This window comes from Moschus berezovskii, chromosome 16, assembly GCF_049115385.1.
Source record: "Moschus berezovskii isolate FMDL1 chromosome 16, NW_MosBer_1.0, whole genome shotgun sequence".
Classification (NCBI taxonomy): Eukaryota; Metazoa; Chordata; class Mammalia; order Artiodactyla; family Moschidae; genus Moschus; species Moschus berezovskii.
In genome coordinates, this window is record NC_142475.1 from 17214569 (window position 1) to 17234022 (window position 19454).

The 19454-nt window shown below is 41.9% G+C and overlaps 1 protein-coding gene across 7 annotated transcripts in view; it reads left to right on the forward strand.

The window, feature by feature from the left end:
- The window catches only part of VPS13B (vacuolar protein sorting 13 homolog B), a 767155-nt gene that overhangs the window by 707776 nt on the left and 39925 nt on the right, over positions 1-19454 (forward strand). For all 7 annotated transcript variants that reach the window (XM_055431816.2, XM_055431817.2, XM_055431818.2 and 4 more), the window contains exons 45-54: positions 213-476; positions 1150-1233; positions 1411-1586; positions 1990-2160; positions 2815-3016; positions 4131-4319; positions 7641-7787; positions 9771-10054; positions 13940-14067; positions 14266-14465. In XM_055431816.2, the coding sequence (XP_055287791.2) occupies positions 213-476; positions 1150-1233; positions 1411-1586; positions 1990-2160; positions 2815-3016; positions 4131-4319; positions 7641-7787; positions 9771-10054; positions 13940-14067; positions 14266-14465 (1845 nt within the window). The remainder of the gene's footprint in view (positions 1-212; positions 477-1149; positions 1234-1410; positions 1587-1989; positions 2161-2814; positions 3017-4130; positions 4320-7640; positions 7788-9770; positions 10055-13939; positions 14068-14265; positions 14466-19454) is intronic.

The window sequence follows — 19454 nt, forward strand, 5'->3', positions numbered from 1 at the left end:
TATTATCAGTTTATACAGAAATCTTGTATTGCATAAGAGTGCAGTTTATTGCACTCTTCATTAAGATATTTGCTTTATTGTGGGTGGTCTGAAACCAAACCTGCAGTATCTCCCAAGTTTGCTCTATTTCCAGTTCATGGAGTCTGAATTGATGGAAGTCTTATTGATTGAGGGATTGGTTGATTTTTGTTTGTTTGTTTGTTTGTTTTTAGATTATCATCTGTGGAAGACAGATCATCTGTAGTTACTTGTCTCAAAGCATAGAATTAAAAGTGGTTCAGCATTACATTGGTCAAGATGGACAAGCTGTGGTTCGAGAACATTTTGACTGCCTCACAGCCAAACAGAAATTGCCTTCGTACATACTGGAAAACAGCGAGCTGACTGAGTTGTGTGTGAGGGCCAAAGGAGATGAAGACTGGTCGAGAGACGTGTGCCTGGAATCCAAGGCCCCTGAGTATAGCGTCGTCATTCAGGTGTGAGAAGTAGCACAGTCCAGAGCAGAGCAACTTTAAAAATTTTAAAGTCCTCATTATATTCTTTATTCAGTGTAGCACTTAATTTATTAATAAATGATAGAGGGGAGGCCTGAAATAACATGCAAAGACTTCGACTATGACTTCTCAAACTCCTTCCTCCCCACCCCGCGACAACACGTTTGTATCAGCCCCAGTAGTTCCTGTAGCCAAGACTCGACCCTTCCAGATGGAGACGAGTAATATCTTGACAAAGATTCTGATGCTCTAGGGCTTTGAAGGGATGGGAGGGAAAAAAGCATGTCCTCCCCGCTTGAGAAGCTTTATGATGACCTGCTACTCTTTTTATCTCTTTCTCAGTCTCCACCATCATCACTTTCATTCCCACGAAGCACAAATCTCTCTTTCGTTCTCCCACTCACTCTTATATCAGTCACTCCACGTACAAATTCCTTCATCTTTATGGAAATAATTGGCCCCATTGACTCACCGCATGTTCCCTTTATGCCATAGTGAAGTCTGTTTTTGCTTAGGTGTTCTTTTTTTTTTTAATGGCTTTTTTCAATAACTTTAAATTTTTTTATTGTTCAAACTGATATTCTATCTATGCCTTATTTTGATTAATTAGTAAACTGTTTAGTGTTCAGTAGAACTCTTTTCTCTCTTTGTGCAGGTGCCATCTTCAAACAGTTCCATTATTTATGTCTGGTGCACGGTTTTAACTTTAGAACCCAGCTCTCAAGTGCAGCAGCGAATGGTGAGTGCTTTCAGATCCTAAAATACGGCATACGACTTTGACCTTTCCTGTTCTGAAATAAATTAAGGTCAGAGTGACCCAGGGAAGAGATTTATTACAAGTTTGTCTCAGCATGAAACAGCTGGAATACTGCAACAAAGCAAATATGAAAGTTGTTCTGTCCTTTTATTTTTATAGATTGTGTTCAGCCCTCTTTTTATCATGAGGAGTCATCTTCCAGACCCCATTATCATACATTTGGAGAAAAGGAGTCTGGGATTGAGTGAAACACAAATTATTCCAGGAAAAGGACAGGAAAAACCACTGCAAAACATAGAACCTGACCTTGTACATCACCTAACATTTCAAGCAAGGTACTGGGAAAGTCTTTAACTTTTTCCTCAGATTCAGAAGAAAAACTACCTTGTCCTGTCAAGGGGGGCAAGAAAGGATAGAGTTTTTTGTGTGATTTCTTATGAGAATGTTAAATTGCCTTGCCTAGTGTTCTCCTGTTCTCTGCTGTAGTTGAAGATAAAACTCAGCCACGTTAGAAATGAAAAAGAGGGATGATCAGAAAATCTAATTGACAACATAATTTCTGTAGAGGAACGAGAGAGCTCCACCCAAGCGTTGGGGAGGAAAGTCCCAGATCACTCCCCAAACTGGGTTATCATCCCTAAAGCACCGAAAATTGACTCACTCTCACCAAAAAAAAAAAAACACATTGGTTTATAATACATCTGATAATCATTCTTGTTTTTCCTTTCCATTTCCTAGAGAAGAGGATGACCCTTCACACTGTGCTGTTCCCATCTCAACATCCCTCATTAAGCAGATAGCCACTAAGATACACCCTGGAGGCACAGTTACTCAGATCCTTGATGAGTTCTATGGGTCAGAGAAGTTCCTTCAACCCACATGGCCCTATAATAAAAAGGACTCTGACAGGTAAGGGGCTTCCCTGATATCTCAGTTGGTAAAGAATCTACCTGAAATACAGGAGACCCCGGTTCGATTCCTGGGTCAGGAAGATCCCCTGGAGAAGGGGAAGGCTACCCACTCCAGTATTCTGGCCTGGAGAATGCCATGAACATGGGGTCACAAAGAGTCGGACCTGACTGAACAACTTTCACTTAAACTTTTCACTTTCTGACAGGTAATGTTCTCCAGCAGTGTTTTTCTATGAACATTTCTCAACATTACATGAACGAACAGTCACAAAAATGTTAGATACCGTAAAAAACATTCTAAGAAAGATGTTTGCATGTATCTGTCACATTCTGACCTTTTATCTCCTGCTGCTGCTGCTGCTAAGTCACTTCAGTCGTGTCTGACTCTGTGTGACCCCATGGACTGCAGCCTACCAGACTCCTCCGTCCCTGGGATTCTCCTAGTAGATGTATTCTGTAAATGGCTTCGTTCTGAATCTAGAACATAATTGCATGAAAAGTTTCTTCCTCCTGGATGCAAATTTGGCATTGCATGACTCTGATGTGAAGAGGTACCATACAGGAGTGTTGTGTCTGGAATTCTTAAACACATTTCATGAGTCCCGAAGTCATCATGTTTCGCTGAGTCTGTTGGATGTGGTGTTTGGCACAGGAATGAGCAGCTGAGCCAGTGGGACAGCCCAATGCGAGTGAAGCTGTCAGCCTGGAAACCATATGTGAGGACCTTATTGATAGAATTGCTACCCTGGGCCCTGCTTATCAATCAGTCCAAGTGGGACCTCTGGCTGTTTGAAGGAGAGAAGATTGTTCTGCAGGTTCCTGCTGGCAAAATTATTATCCCTCCTAATTTTCAGGTACTATAACTCTTTTTTTAAACTAATAGGAATTCTTTTCTTTCAACAACCATCTTTTATTCTGAGGTTGCATTTATGTTCTTAACAGACTCAATCAGTTGTGGAAAACTGTCCTCCTAGATGCATATGTAAGGGGTATGGAATGTTCTTTGATATTCAAAGACATCTCAGATGTCTTTTCTTTTCCCACCCATCAGCAGTATTCACGCTTGAGTTATCATTAAATTCGATAACTTGTACTAGTTGCATTCTCATTTCCATTCCTCAACAGGATGTTTGACAAGTATTAGGACTGGTCTACTCAGGATATGTTAAGAATATAGAGCTGTGTGCTATGCTAACCTACCCTCTAGATGTTTTTGTAATTTTTATAGAAACTCTCACAGATTTGCAAGATGAATAAGAAGATTTCTGAACAGCTATTTTTGTCAGGCCCCTTTTCCTTTATAAGTGGACTTGCCTGTCCATAATCATGGATGCCCACCTGTTATTGATAACAACATAGAATCATTACTAACATGGGGAAAAAAAATCTGGTTGTAAAACAGAACTTCATAGGAAGATTTTATATTTCATCACAATAGAACTTTCTTGATAAGGCTAGCCCAGTTCCAAGAAAGCATATAAATCTGTGAGAGAATAGGGTACATGGAATTCCTAAATAAAATATTTTCCTGATATGGAATAGTTTGAGAGTCCTTTTCTTTTAGCTACAGTTTATAAACATCTTTATTCAATTGTATTTTTTCTTTTTTTAAAAAAAATAATCATATGATGTTACCTTATGGAATTGGAATGTTGACCTGCATGTACCTAATATTGCCTATTATTCTTTTATCAAATAAAATGAAACCTTCAGTTTCTAAGCCTTTGGTATTTATAGGGTAGTCCCAGTTTGGGTTGATGTTTTTTCCCTCCTTCCATAAATACAAATTCCACTGTGATTCAAAGAAGGCATTGGGAAGTGAAATAAAAGGTATGTTGCCATTACCAAAAAAAAAGTAAAAGGATGTGGTTGCCTAGGTAGACCTATAATAGAAAAAATTCCTATAAATTGAGGTAAAAATATCAAAATTAAGAAAACTATTTTATAATTGAGGCATTATTTTTCCAGGAAGCTTTTCAAATTGGAATATACTGGGCAAATACAAACACTGTGCACAAGTCAGTAGCTATTAAACTGGTCCATAACCTGACATCTCCAAAGTGGAAAGACGGAGGTAATGGTGAAGTTGTGTCTTTGGACGAAGAAGGGTTTGTTCATGCTGAAATAAGACTTGGTGCTTTCCCAGGACATCAGAAGGTAGGGTCAAAGTCTCTCAAAGTCTGCTTGGCTCTTGGCTGGGACGGGGAGTAGTGGGGGGTCGGGGTGGAGCTGGGGATAGCATGCCATCCCCTCAACTTGTTTAAAATGAGCCTTCCCTTTTCTTTTCTAATCCCTTTTTAGTATTATATGTTCCAAACAGTTTATAATAGTGCAACACATGATTTCTTAGACCTCTCTGTTTTACAGTGGTTTTTTCCTTTCCTTTACCAGTGATAAAAGCTGTGTCACATAATTTATCCAATAACCACTCTATTTCAGAACACTCAGCAGTCACTTGATTTATTGTATGTGAAGGAAAAAAAGAACTTATTCCAAAATATCCACGAATTGTACTTGGCCTCCTCATTTTAGAGCAGGAAGTAGAGTTGCTAACATTCTGGGTTTTGAATGAAAGGACAGAGGCTCCTTCAAGAAAGGTTATGTTCCTAGAAAGGGTATCCTGAGTGAAAGGATGTAGGTCTAATCTGATTCTCCCCCAGCGTTTTAAGAGGGAGTTGATTCTTTACATATATATATATAAAGACGCCGATGCTGAAAAAGACTGAAGGCAAAAGGAGAAGGGGGCAGTAGAGGATGAGACGGTTAGATAGCATCACTGACTCAATGGACCTGAACTTAAGCAGACTCCGGGAGATAGTAGAGGACAGAGGAGCCTGATGTGCTGCAGTCCATGGAGTCACAAAGAGTAAAAAATGAGTTGGTGACTGTACAACAACAATTTATTTTTGGATGTCCTAGGTGTTCGTTGCTGAGCAAGCTTTTATCTAGTTGCAGCAAGCCGGGGCTACTCTCTAGTCGTGGCTTCTCATTGTAGTGGCTTCTCTTGTTGAGGAGCACGGGTTCTAGGGTGTCAGGCTTCAGTAGTTGCAGCACATGGGCTCAGTAGTTGTGACTCCTGGCTGTGGTGCACAGGCTCAGCAGTCGTTAGGCACAAGCCTAGTTGCTCTGAGGCATGTGGGATCTTCCCAGACCAGGGATCAAATCAGTGTCTCTTGCATTGGCAGACAGATTCTTTACCACTGAGCCACCAGAAAAGCTCTGGGAGTAGTGTTCTTGAACAGGGTCTGGTACCCATGTTTATGAAGATAAACGCAAAAAAAAGATACATATATCAGTTATTTAAATATAAGTGGTATGTGCTTTCGGCATGAATGTTTTCTAAGTAGTATATGAAGGCCAGTTAAGCTGAATAATAGACTAACGAATCGCATTAAACTATGTACGAAGTGCGGCACCGTAGTATACCATCTAGAAATCTCATGCTGTGATTCATGGTATCTTTGTCATTGTGGCTATCCCAAGTTAGAAAAAGAAAGGGCACTTCATCAGAGTTGTGTAATTCAGAGTGCTCTTTCTCTGAGGAGAAGTCAGATTTTGACAGGCATCTTTGAAGAGCCTCTTAAAAAAGGTTAGGGTCATTTGATGACTTCTTAAAAATAAATTTCTCTGATACAAAGAAGTTGATCTTCAGTATTCAAGGCTGGTATCCATTTCCTCAAAGTTGTCTGGGCAACACATGTTTATCCTTTGCTGGCCAAAATACTGTAACATGGGTGTGAATGGCAAAGGGCTGTAAGCGTGAAGCACCCAAAGTTGAATAGCTGTAAGCTGAGAACTACCATCAAAACCTGGAAAGTGATGATTCACAGGCAAACACCCAGTACCTCCAGCACCTCACAAAGTGGCCACATAAATACAAATAAATGTTAGTGAACGAATGAATGAATGAGCTATTGGAAAATATAATACCATTATGTTTATATCTCATTTTTCTTCAGTAGTGATTCTCAAGCTTTTTAGTCTTTGGACCCTTTTATACTCAAAAAATACTGCAGACCTCCAAAACCCTTTTGTTTGTGTGGATTATATCTATTTGATTTTTGTCAAATTAAAAATTAAAATATAAAAAATTTTAAGCATGAGAATTCACAAACACATAAGAATGATGATATCATCCTATGATGACATACCTATGATGATGTCATAGAACCTCTGGAAAACTCCACTGTATGCTTATGTGAAGCAGTGAAAAAGACAAATAACATCTTAGTATTATTTTTAAATTAGTTTGGCCTTGGGGCCTCCTGAAAAGTCAAAGACCACACCCCGAAGGGTTCCCAGACCATATTTTGAGAACATTCAGTTCAGTTCAGTTCAGTCGCTCAGTGCTGTCCAACTCTTTGAGAACATTACCACTTACTAGATGGATATCTTTAGGCAAGTAATGTCTTCTCAGAGCATCAGTTCCTCATACAACGTGGTGGGACAGTGAGATGAGACACACAGTGGCTCAGGGCAGCCCCAGGGAACCAGTCTACATGGCTTCTGATTCCAACCCCTAGACCCTCTTTATCTTTGTGACCTAGGGCAAGTTGCTTACCGCTGTGTCTCACTCTTTCTCTTCTGTAAAATGAGAATAATAGTAGCTACCCCATAGAGGTGTAGTAAGGAGTCTGTGAGTTAATATGCATAAAATACTGTAAACATAGTGGAGCACAAGAATGCGATACATGAGGGGGATCGTTACTGTTTCCCTCATCGTTGTCATTGTTAAAGTGCTCAGAACTCCCCTTGGCCCTGTACACACTCAATGAGGTAGCTGCTGGCGTGAGCATGAGGCAGGGAATACTGGACTGGGTGCTTTATGTTGAAAAAGATCAGTGGCGTCTGTTTGTGTGTAAGTCCTTTTTATAAGTAAATATTTTGTGAGGAAATAGGTTAAATAACTCGAAAACAAGTCTCTGTCACTCTAAGGTAGAGGTAACTGGAGTGCTGAAGCACCTTGCTGAAGAGTAAATAGTGACCCCTTTTAGTGACCAAGACAATTTTGAGACTGAAAGGGAACTCTCCGAAATACTCTGAAACAAAAGATAAAATTGATACTGTCCTGGGCAAACCAGTAGATAAGATGACCTTTTATAAGTATTATTATCATGATAGTGTGTACCATCGAGATTTCTAGACAGTACTTCATACATAGTTTAATGTGATTCCTTACTGTTATTTTAACTGGCATCCGTATACTCCTTAGAAAAGATTCATGTTGAAAAGCACATACCACTTATATTTAGGTAAATAGCTGATTTAAGTATGTCTTTTGCATTTATCTTCATAAACATGGGTACCAGACCCCTGTAATTGACTCTGAATTGCACGACTCTGATGAAATACCCCTTCTTTTTCTGACTTGGGACAGCCAAAATGATGACGTGGCCACATAAATATATATTTTAAGAAAGAAGTTTTTGTATTCCATATGATATTTAAAGAATTACTCTTTCCTCAATTGCTCTGCAGTTGTGCCAGTTCTGTGTTTCCTCCATGGTACAGCAAGGCATACAGATTATTCAGATTGAAGACAAGACTACAATAATCAACAACACACCGTATCAGATATTTTATAAGCCACAGTTAACTGTCACCAAACCCCACTCTGGAACGGAGGTAAACCATGCAAATATGAATTGTTTTAATCTATAAGTTTTCTTAAATCAGTAATGGTAAGGATCAACTTTTTTTTTTAACCCAGAACAGATCAAAAGCTGACACCGAATATAAGTGAAGGATTCATTTCTTTGTACTTTCATTAAAACCGTGGTGTCATGATGAGAGCTTCCAAGGTCATTAGCAAGGAGACAGGCTCCCAAGCAGCAGATCCGGACGCCCTGGCAACTTCAGGCTGCCAGCGCATCTGCCAGCACTCCTAACGCCCTGGCGGGAAGCTGGCCTGAGGGCTGGCTGCGAGGCTACAGAAAAGAACATCTGCCTCGCAGAGAAGCCATATGTGTAGAAGGCTCAGCCCCAACAGAGCCCCAGATCTGGGAGCACTGAGCTCTGTGTCCAGGAGGAGAGGAAATGTGAAAATGTACCAGCTCATTTATGTTAACATCTCTGTGGCAGAATACGTGGAAAATGAATCCAAGAAGGATTTTTTTTTCTTTTTACTCTATGCTTTATACAGTTCAGATGAACAGTTTTATTTTGAGAATAAGGAGATATTTTAAAAGGATTTACAAACAGAATATTCTGAGTGGTATGCTATTGTTTTATGCTGTTGAAAGCGTCACGCAGAAAAGTATTATTTTTCTTTACTTTCATCCGCATTTATTGTTAGCCTGTCCTTGCTGCTCCTAAACATTACATTAGAACAATACACTGGGATGAAAGCCTTACTCTTCTAAGCCTGCAGTGCATTATAGGATTTATAAAAATGGCAGATTAATAGAATTTCATCTTGGTTCAGTGAAATATTGATTAAAAATACATAGGTGACCAGAAGCCCCGTGTTGGGAAATAGAGGTCAACAGTAATTGCATGGTAGGTAAGGATTTGAAGAAAAAAAACATCGTGTGCCCTGAAAATTTTCCCAGTTCTCCCCACCGTAGGGGCTTCCCAAAGCACTGGGTCAGCACCCTCCACACTGGCACTGCCTCATCTGAAAACCAGCATAATTTTGCATTCCTTGTGGGGTCTGGGTGAAGGTTCAGTGAGATAATCTGAGAAAAGAAAAGGCCAGGCACTCAGTAAAAGAGAGTTGCTGGCAGCCATCTCCACACCAGCATCCCCATGGGCTCCTCATAAGAAGGGGAGGGCCCTCATTCTTTCTGCAGCTGAGGGGGCCCCAGTTATCAGCCCTGACCCAGCTTTGGGCAGGTGTGGGAATTGCTTGAGACAAGGACATCCCTCCCCTCTCAGGGAGATGGTCTGGAATAGTGGGAGACACAGCAGAGAGGAAAGGAGGAGGCCTGGCTTCCGGCCAGGCTCTGCCACACACTTCACACACTGGCTCTGTGATGCCAGACGCCATCATCCGCTCTCTGGGAAGCAGCTTCCTCAGCTGTGAACAAGGAGCTTCAGATAAATTATCCCTCCAGGTTGTTTTTAAGTCCTAAGTCCTGAGACTCTCTCATGTGCCAGAAAGCATGTGGAACTCCAGCTGAGGGTGGGAGGTCAGGGTCTCCTACTCTTCCAGGATGAGCCTTCAGAAACGTTTGTCTTCCAAGCTCCCAGTTTCCCCTTGTTCATCTCATTCCAATCGCCTCTGCCCATGGTCCCCCCAGGGTGCCACCCTTTCAGTCCAGCCACACCCTCTCCACAATGACTCCCTTCCCAACACACAGCATTTCTGCCCCATGGCATTTTTTGCAGTACCTGGGGGAGATGGAGAACTTGGCACCCCCACCCCCACCCCTTCAGATCACATCAGCTTTATCATTTTCCTTATGCCTAAAGAAGCAGACCCTGCTCTTGCTGCTTGTAATTGTCTCATTCGGGCTTCCTCATGGGAACAGGATATCTAATATTCCCATGTTCCCCACTCCTGAGAATATGTGTCATGGTTTCTTAGAAGCTGTGCTTTAAAGAAGTTTTGCTTCTGTGTCGGACTGTCTAACTGTGCTCTCTCCGCCTTGTCTTGTCTTTCTTCAGTATTTTCACGTTCCAGACAGCGCTACTTTCAGCATTTGCCTGGGTGGCGAGCAGCCTGCCGTGAGATCCAGCTCCCTTCCTTGCTGGGACCTAATATCTGACCTCGGCCGGTCCGCGCTGGATGCGTCCCTGCTGCAGAAGCAGGTCTTGCTGGCCTTTTCTCCCACTGCGGTTGCTGACAGCTCCCAGTGCTGGAGCCTGCCAGCTCTAGTTAGACAGGAGTTTCCCAGACAGAGCGTGGCGGTGCCCTTGGGGAACTACAGGGAAAATGGATTCTGTACCAGGTATTTTACATTTCTGTGAATGCCCTTCTTTGCTTCATCCATGTGCTGGGAGAGACAAGAGAATAGTTGGCAATGCTCACCACATGTAAACTTAACTTTTGCTTTTATTTTTCACTGCTTCTGTATTTTGCATACAACTGGACAAATGTGAGGATCACACATGGGTTGTCCCAGTGAACTACTGATGAGATTTTTCCCTTATGTGGCTTTTATTAGGGGAAAATGGTGTTTATACCATAGAGTAACCACAGTCTATCATAATGAAAAGATGCCCTTCTCCTATGGCTTCCTAACCTCTGTCAGGTGACAAGAAATAAGGGTTAAAATATGAGAGAGTCAAGCTGGAAAACCTTTTTATTTTCCCGTGTTTTCCTTCTATTTCAAAATGGAATTTTTCTCAAGTCATTAAGAGAGAGAACTTAGATAAACACAAGTCAGAGAAGACTCTGTTCTGTGGTTGTTCCTGCACATAAGTTACTCCAATTACCAATTATGCAAATAACAACCACAGAATCAAGCCAGAGACACGTAATGGTTCGTTCATACTGGACTTTTATTTTGTGGTCGTTTTGCATGCAGTACATCCTTTCCGTAGCTGTCACTAATAGCTTACTTATGGTATATATAAAAAAAGTACAAAAGAAAGCATATTGTAACCTTATGAGAGGTACCTTTATTGTGATTATGAATTTATAGACTAAGATTTTAGCCATCTTAACTTTGATGTATATAGAGATTTCTAGTAGTAATATTTTAAAAGATAACTTCCTAACTCAAGTTGTCCTTAATAGTTAAGGCTCTGTTCCCTACACACATCCCTTCTTTCACATCATTCACAAACAACCATGATTTTATAATCACTTTCCATCCCCAACTCAAGAGGAGTGATTGTCCTTGTATCCTGATTGGAGAAGTATGGTAAGTTGTTGTTGTTACTAAAACAAATGTATTGTTATCAAAGGGGAAAGAGGGGTGGGGACGGATAAATTAGGAGGCCAGGGTTAACATATACACTTCTGTGTATAAAATAGATAGTCAACAAGAACCTACTGTATAGCATAGGATATTATACTCAGTACCCTGTAATAACCTATTAGGGAAAAGAATCTGAAAAAGAATATATATGTATATAAAGAATATATATATATTAACAGAATGTACATAACTGAATCACTGGGCTATATACTTACACAGTATTGTAAATCAATGTAAAAAATGTTTTCTAAGTGTTATTTTTAGATAATCTTAGATTCACATGCAGTTATAGGAAGTAATTCAGAGAGGTCCCCTGTATCCCCTACTCAGTTCCCCCAGTTGAAACATCTTGCAAAACATCTTACAAACCTAGTATCACATCTAGGATGTTGGTATTAATACAATAGTGTATAGAGCACTTCCATGGTAAGTTTCAGGAAGTATTTTTGAAAGCAGTGTGAACCTATGTATAGAAAACAAACATTTTTAAAACTAAAACACAAAATTTATAATAAACACTTAGAATTTATGTTTAAAATTCTAAGATTTTGTTAATTTGATGTAAATGTTTATCTATTATAATGTAAATGTAAGTAACTATTGAGCTAGTTATTAGATTGAAAGTGACAAGTGGAAGCATTAGTCACTCAGTCATGTCTGACCCTTTGCGACCCCATGGACTGTTGCCCGCCAGGCTCCTCTGTCCATGGCATTTTCCAGGCAAGAATACTGGAATGGGTTGTCATTTCCTTCTCCGGGGGATCTTCCCGACCCAGGGATTGAACAAGCTGGAATCAAGATTGCTGGGAGAAATATCAATAACCTCAGATATGCAGATGACACTACCCTTATAGCAGAAAGTGAAGAGGAACTCAAAAGCCTCTTGATGAAAGTGAAAGAGGAGAGTGAAAAGGTTGGCTTGAAGCTCAACATTCAGAAAACAAAGATCATGGCATCTGGTCCCATCACTTCATGGGAAATAGATGGAAAAACAGTGGAAACAGTGTCAGACTTTATTTTTTGGGGCTCCAAAATCACTGCAGATGCTGATTGCAGCCATGAAATTAAAAGACGCTTGCTCCTTGGAAGGAAAGTTATGACCAACCTTGATAGTATTTTAAAAAGCAGAGACATTACTTTGCCAACCAAGGTCCGTCTAGTCAAGGCAATGGTTTTTCCCGTGGTCATGTATGGATGTGAGAGTTGGACTGTGAAGAAGGCTGATCGCCGAAGAATCGATGCTTTTGAACTGTGGTGTTGGAGAAGACTCTTGAGAGTCCCTTATACTGCAAGGAGATCCAACCAGTCCATTCTAAAGGAGATCAATCCTGGATGTTCATTGGAGGGACTGATGCTAAAGCTGAAGCTGCAATACTTTGGCCACCTCATGCGACGAGTTGACTCACTGGAAAAGACTCTGATGCTGGGAAAGGTTGGGGGCGGGAGGAGAAGGGGACGACCGAGAATGAGATGGCTGGATGGATCACCGACTCTGTGGACATGAGTTTGAGTGTACTCCGGGAGTTGGTGATGGACAGAGAGGCCTGGCGTGCTGTGATTCATGGGGTCGCGGAGAGTCGGACACGACTGAGCAACTGAACTGAACTCCTGCATTGCAGGCAGATTCTTTACCGTCTGAGCTACTATGGAAGCCCAGTTATGATATTAGAAGTACTATATTTTAGTCCTGACCTCAGCTCTCTTGGTTATCAATAAGAAATTGTCTGTGGTCAGCTTGCCTGGCTCTTCCAGAATTAGGCTGGGAGAAGATCCGAAGACTGTACTCTGAAAGTGTTTCATCTCCTTTCCTCACACCTCGCCTCAATCCTACAGTGCACATATGATGGTGTTATTAATGTGATTTTCCCAAATACTAATCAACAGTTCACCTTGGCATTTCAGACAAATACAATCTTTGGGAAGAACTCACACTGGCAAACAGAATAGATGGTGAATGGGAAACGCTTTAGTGTGTTACTGACCGGTTATAATCAGTGTAAACTGAGGGCCACATTTGGCAAATAATCTGATTTCTTTGATTAATTTGAACAACCAGTCCATGTAATTTAAACTTCAGAGAGATTTTTTTTCCTGATTTGATAGGAAATAGTTTTTGATAGTCTCTCAGTCTAAATTGGAACCTTCTCTGTGTCCATTGTAGTGAGCAGCCTATGCCCACACAGCAGTTTCTCTGAAGCCAAATAGAAAATACGGCTTTGCTCTTGGTAGCCAAAATGGAGATCCTATAAAGTACGGTGATTTGTGAAAATTGACAGCAAACATACTGAACCTGCCTCCCTTTAGAATTAAAAATAGCAAGTATACAGATTCTCCAGTCATCCTTCTAGAAACACATTGGCTCCTCCTTTACCAAAACTTACCAAGCACTTTTGAGGAGGAAGGCACCCCATCTCTAGAGATTAAGGCACATGTACATAGAAGAAAAAAGAGTAGAAGGAAAAGCTAGCACAAGGGTATCTGTGATTCTGAGTACTACAAGTTATGGGGTTTTTTTTATTTAATTTTATGTTTTTAATTCTTTTTATATTGGAGCATAGTTGATTAACAGTGTTGTGTTAGTTTCAGGTATATAGCAAAGTTTTTAGGTTGTTTATGGAACATTGAGCAGAGTTCCCTGTGCTATACAACAGTTTACACAATTTTTTAAATTTTTTATGATAAAAAATGTTACTGCTGTCAGAAAAAAAAATTAGTAAACCTATCATTAGTGTCTTGCAGGTAATAGAGGAGCGGATGACCTCCATTATCTGGAAAACATTTTCTCTGATGTGTAAGAGGGAGGGTGTTAGAGAGGTTCTGAATATTGCAATCTAAATAAATATGTACCAGGAGAAAAAGCATGCATTTTTTTCTAAACTGTTTCTGTCATTTGATCTGATTCTGTTCTAGAGCAATAGCACTAACATATCAAGAACACCTTGGAGTGACTTATTTAACCCTCTCAGAAGACCCTAGTCCTCGAATAATTTTCCACAACAGATGTCCAGTGACAATACTTATAAAGGAAAATACTAAAGGTATATGTTATAGTATTGAATTTAAATAATAGAAAACCTGTATTCTTTCTGGAGGTTTTTGACTTAGTATTTGCCTGTGATCCTTAAGTAAAAGTGAACTTATTTGAGAAGTTTCTCTTGCCACATTACATTTAATATCCCAAGTCTTTATCTTCAAGGCCTAAGTCTGAATGTGTGCTTTTTTTTTTTTAATTTTAGATATTCCGAAGTTTGAGGTTTATTGCAGAAAAATTCCTCCTGAGTGCTCAATTCATCATGAGCTATATCATCAGATTTCCAGTTATCCAGACTGCAAGACCAGAGACCTCCTTCCTAGCCTCCTTTTGAGAGTGGAATTGCTGGAGGAGATGACAACCGAGTGGAGTGACGCCATCGACATCAACAATCAGGGGACACAGGTCAGCGACCCACACGTTCCTGCCAAAGCCTGAAGAAAAGGTCCCTTTCCTAAGGTTTTGGTGATTGTCTGCTTCTAAACACTGACTGTCTTGTCTGTCAGTGAGGGCACATGTGTACCTACTTACACACCCTCGTTGGGCTATAAATTCTCAAACACACGTCTGTATCCCCAAAGTGTGCTGCTGCTGCTCAGTCTCTTCATTCGTGTCCGACCTCTTTGCGGCCGCATGGACGGTAGCCCATCAGGCTCCTCTGTCCACAGGATTCTCCAGGCAAGAATACTGGAATGGGTTGCCGTGCCCTCCTCCAGGGGATCTTCCCAACCCAAGAATCTAACCTGCATCTCTTACATCTCCTGCATTGGCAGGTGGGTTCTTTACCGCTAGCACCGCCTGGGAAGTGCATCCCCAAAGTATACTGTACAACTATTTATGAGAGGGGAACACTTGGTAAAACCCATCTTGGGTCTAAACCCAGGTCAAAAATGAAATAGAAGTGTTAATCTTCTTCATATAAAAAGTAATCTAGCTGTCCATATTTTAAGGCAATCATAATGTCAACCCTGGATTCATTACCTCTTTTGAAAATTTACTAATTTTGAAATATACATATTATTCCTAGCAGTACATGAAACTTTGCAAATATAAGTACAGTTTTAAAACCCTGAACAGATCAGATGTCCTGATTTGTCCCTGTCTTACTCAAGATGTTAGTGATAATATTTTTGTTGAAAATGGCACAGGGACCTAGCATTCCCTTTCTGCTCTACTTAAAATTTACCATTTTTTAGTACAATTCAGTGGCAATAAATAGATTCACAATGTTGTAAAACCATAACCCCCATCCGTTTCCAGAAACGTTTCAGCATCCTGAACAGATACTGTAAACCCATAACTCCTCAATCTCGCCTCTCCCCAGCCCATGGTAGCCTCTTCTGTGCTTTCTCAATCTACCTACCGCAGGCATCTCATAGAAGGAGAAACGCACAACACTCATCCTGTTGCGTCTGGCCTGTTTCCCTTAGCATGATATCTTCAGGGTTCACCCATGTTGTAGCATGTGTCAGAACATCTTTCCTTTTTATGGCTGAATAATACTGTGCTGTACATTTTAAAAGTCCCTTCACATCTGTTAGTTCATTTGATCTTCACAACTAGCTTATGAAGTAGGTCCTATTGTAATGGTAATAAAACACATATTAAAATTAAAAATGTGTTTACAGTAATAATAATGGTTATCATTTGATAAGCACTTACTGTGTGCCAGGCACTGTGCTAAGCACTTTATATTCATTCTTCTCTAACCCATGCAACAGGCAGACAAGATAGGGACTGTCATTTCCATGTTACAGAAGTGAAAACTTGAGTTCTCCAAAGAAACATGGTCTAATTCCCACCTGCTACAAGGGAAGGGATGAGGATTTTATCCAGACTACCTGACTCCACGGCATGTGCTGTGAACTGCTGTGCTCTGAATGCTACTTCCTTACCTGAAGTTCCTTAACTCCCCTACTTCCCCAGTCCTGCTGGCATATTTTTCTCATCTCTCAAGAGGTTCTCTCCCTACACCTCTGTGAAGTCCCTACCCATCCCAGGACCCTCTACATACTCATATAACATTTTTAACATTTAATTGCATTTCCTTCTGTAAATGATTTCCTACCAAATCAAGATTCCTGGCAGTCAGACCCCTGCCTTATTCATGCACAGCCTATGGCAGAATGCCTGCCAACACAGTGAGATCTGAAGGCCTGTCAAACGAGTGAATGAATCAATCACATGAATGAAAGAGAAGATGAGGCTACCAAGAGAGGTCTTGTAAAGGAGGAGAAGAGGGTGCCAGGCCTGACTTTGGGAAACTCTGCCGTGTGAGTGTGATGCAGCAGCAGACTGAGAAGGAGCTGGAGAGTGGCAGGAGGAGAGGCTGGGCGGGGCGGAAACAGGAAAGCCCCTGAGAGAGTTTGCAGGATGGAAGACGGTGGGCAGAGGGCAGGCGAGATCACATTGGAAGTTCCAAGTCCAGAGGGAGTTCAAGGACACGGGAGAAGTGTTTGTTTGTTTGTTTTTCAAGAAGCAAATGAGATCCCTGGAGAGGAAACCTTTTATGTGCTGCAGGAGAGGAGTCAGTGGAGGAGATGTGAAAGCATGCGCAAGGAATCGCCAGAGACAAGTTCAGAGCACGGGGAGTATAATTGTCCTTAAACAGGAGGGCCACGCCCTCTTCTCTGATGGTAGGAAAGAGGTGGGGATGGGCACAGGGGTAGGTAGAGATCTCTGGAGGGCTGGGGTGGGAAATGGAGTGAAGTGATACCCAGTGGCCCTAAGTTTATCAGGGAACGTAGAGCGCAACATCTGCTGAGAGAGAGAGGGAAAGGCGTGGGGGCCTGGGGAGAGGGTAGCAGTGGAGACAGTGAAGGATGTGGCCGTGGGCAGGTGCAGGAGGGGCCCGGCTCACCTGGGAGACCTGCACATGTAGTGCCCCAAACTGCAGAAGGGTGTGATGTCCACCCCGCAGCGCTCATGTGATGAACAGGGAAAATGCGCAGGGGTGGCACGACCTCTGGAGACATTCCCCGTCTCCGTCCTTTACAGAATAAGCATCACCAGCTTCTCAAAGGCCCCTGAACTGCCCTGCATCCATGCGAAGGTGTCTGAAGCCTTGCTTATGTGTGTCTAGGGAATGCTTTACAATTGGCAATCTGCCTGCCAAACCTTATTTTGGGAGTTCCCATTCACTCTAAATTTCCTCAAACCTTTGTAGTCCGGGATACTTCAAAGCTGAGAGGAGGTACTCTTTCCAATACCCATATCACCCCCGGTCCAAGGACCCGGCAGAATCTCGTGTTCCCATTAATCTTGGAAGAGCTGTGAGCCATATGTCCCGCAGACCACGGCTCACTTCCTATTCTGGAGGAAGATTCGTTTCAGACCCTTGCTGATGTCTCCCTGGGAACACACCAGGGCGTATAAATCACTGGGGATGGGGGGGTCCGTGGGGAGCCGTGTCCTCTGATGAAAGGAAGCAGCCCTTCTGTAGGAGGAAGCTTGTCTTCCAGGAGCCTTGCCTCAGCCCTGGGTGTCGGTTTCATGATGTGGATTTCAAAGCTGACCTAACAAAAGCAGACTTAAAGCCCCAAAAAGTCTCCATTTTGCCCCAAGGAAGAAAACTTCTCTAGCTTTTGTCCATCACAGAGATGCCCCCTCGGTGCCTCCCCGGTTTTGTAAATAAGACCACGTTATGTATAATTTTGAGGTGGAATATGAGAGGAAATGTGCAGAGAATAACTATAGTTACACAAAGAAGTGTTCTTTGGACCAAGAGTTACTGAGAAGACCTAAGAATTCTGATGGGTGTGGGTTTTCTGGGGCTGTGTCCCTGGCTCACACCTGTTTGGGGACAGAGGCTCCACAGTGACAGCTGGGGCTCTTATCCATAATGACAGGGCGGGACCCTGACAACAGGGGAGGAAAATAAGTAAAGTGTTAGTCACTCACCAACTCTTTTGTGACCCCATAGACTGTAGCCTGCCAGGCTTCTCTGTCCTTAGACTTCTTTAGGCAAGAATACTAGAATGAGTAGCCATTCCCTTCTCCAGGGGATCTTCTTGACCCAGGGATCGAACCTGGGTCTCCTGCATTGCAGTCAGATTCTTTACTGTCTCAGCCACTATGTTGATCATTTTAAGTCATAATTTTGATCCTTTGAGGGAAATACTTTAGAATCCTGTCATAGTGTACGGGCTTTCAATTGCTGACAGTCCAAAACCTTATTTTTGTCAAAGCTAGGCAACATTCTTTTGAAAAATTCAAGACAGAGAAGGTATACAGAAAACACAGTATTTACTGTTTAACTAATATAAACACAGTGACGTATGCTTCCATTGTTCAGTCAACAAATATTTACTGAGTTTCTAATATGTGCCACTCATTATATTGTAACCCGGAGCTGGGATTACATAAAATACAGTGAACAAAAATGGAACATGGCCCTTTCCCTCAAGGAGATTTCCTGTGGAGGAGGCAGATGATAGGCAATCCCAGGTGGTTGTGCTGTTGTGAACTCTGATCACAGTTTTGAAGGAGAGGCGAGTACAGGTGTGCTGTGATACAGCGGACGATTAATAGTTTGAGGGGCTGTGTCCCTGCAAATGAGCCCTGACACCTTAGCCTTAAAGAGCAACAGGCAATAAGTAGACAAGAGAATGGGAGACTTTCTTAGCAGACCGAGTAGGTTCAAAGTTTTTGATGCTCAGGGAGGAAGCTCAGAGGGATCGCGTCCAGCGATTTAAATGCCAGTGTGGCCAGAGGAGGGAAGGGGGGCCAGGGAGGAGGCTAGTGAGGCGGTTCAAGGCCCAGCCTGGCAGGATCCTGTAGCTCCAACAAGGATTTGGATTTTTAAGAACCACAGGAAGTGATTGAATTGTCTATGAAAAGCAATTTCTGAGCCAAAGAACAGCAGTTTAAACCCCAAAAGGCTGGTTAAAATTATCCCTTTGCAGGTAAATTCTACAAAGATCCAGTAAATTCTCATGATCTTTGAGTCTTAACAGAAGGGTTTAGAGGGGCCAGCCAGCATCATTGCCGTTTTCTTCTTCTATAAACTCTGGACCTTTACAAAGTACTTTCCCCTCCAGTCTTTAGTCTTCCATCCATTTATCCAGCAAACTCTTACTGAGGACCTATCCAGGGCCAAACCCTGTGCTCTGAATGTGTTTAATTCCCACGTTCAAGGCACCTGGGTAACTAAATTAATGCAGTCAAGTGTAGCAAGTCCTAAGATAGAGCCTTTGATCACTGCAAAAGCTCTAAGGTAGTCGGGGCAGTAATTTTGATGTTTATGTTACTGATGAGAGGATTCAGGCTTAAAGAGTAATCCACTAGGTGGTTTATAATTAAGCAGCATCAGGCTGGACCCTGGGTCTGCTCACATGTGGCCTAGTCATTTTTGCTCTACCAAGCTAGTGTCACTGTCTGTCCTTTGGAGTCCTG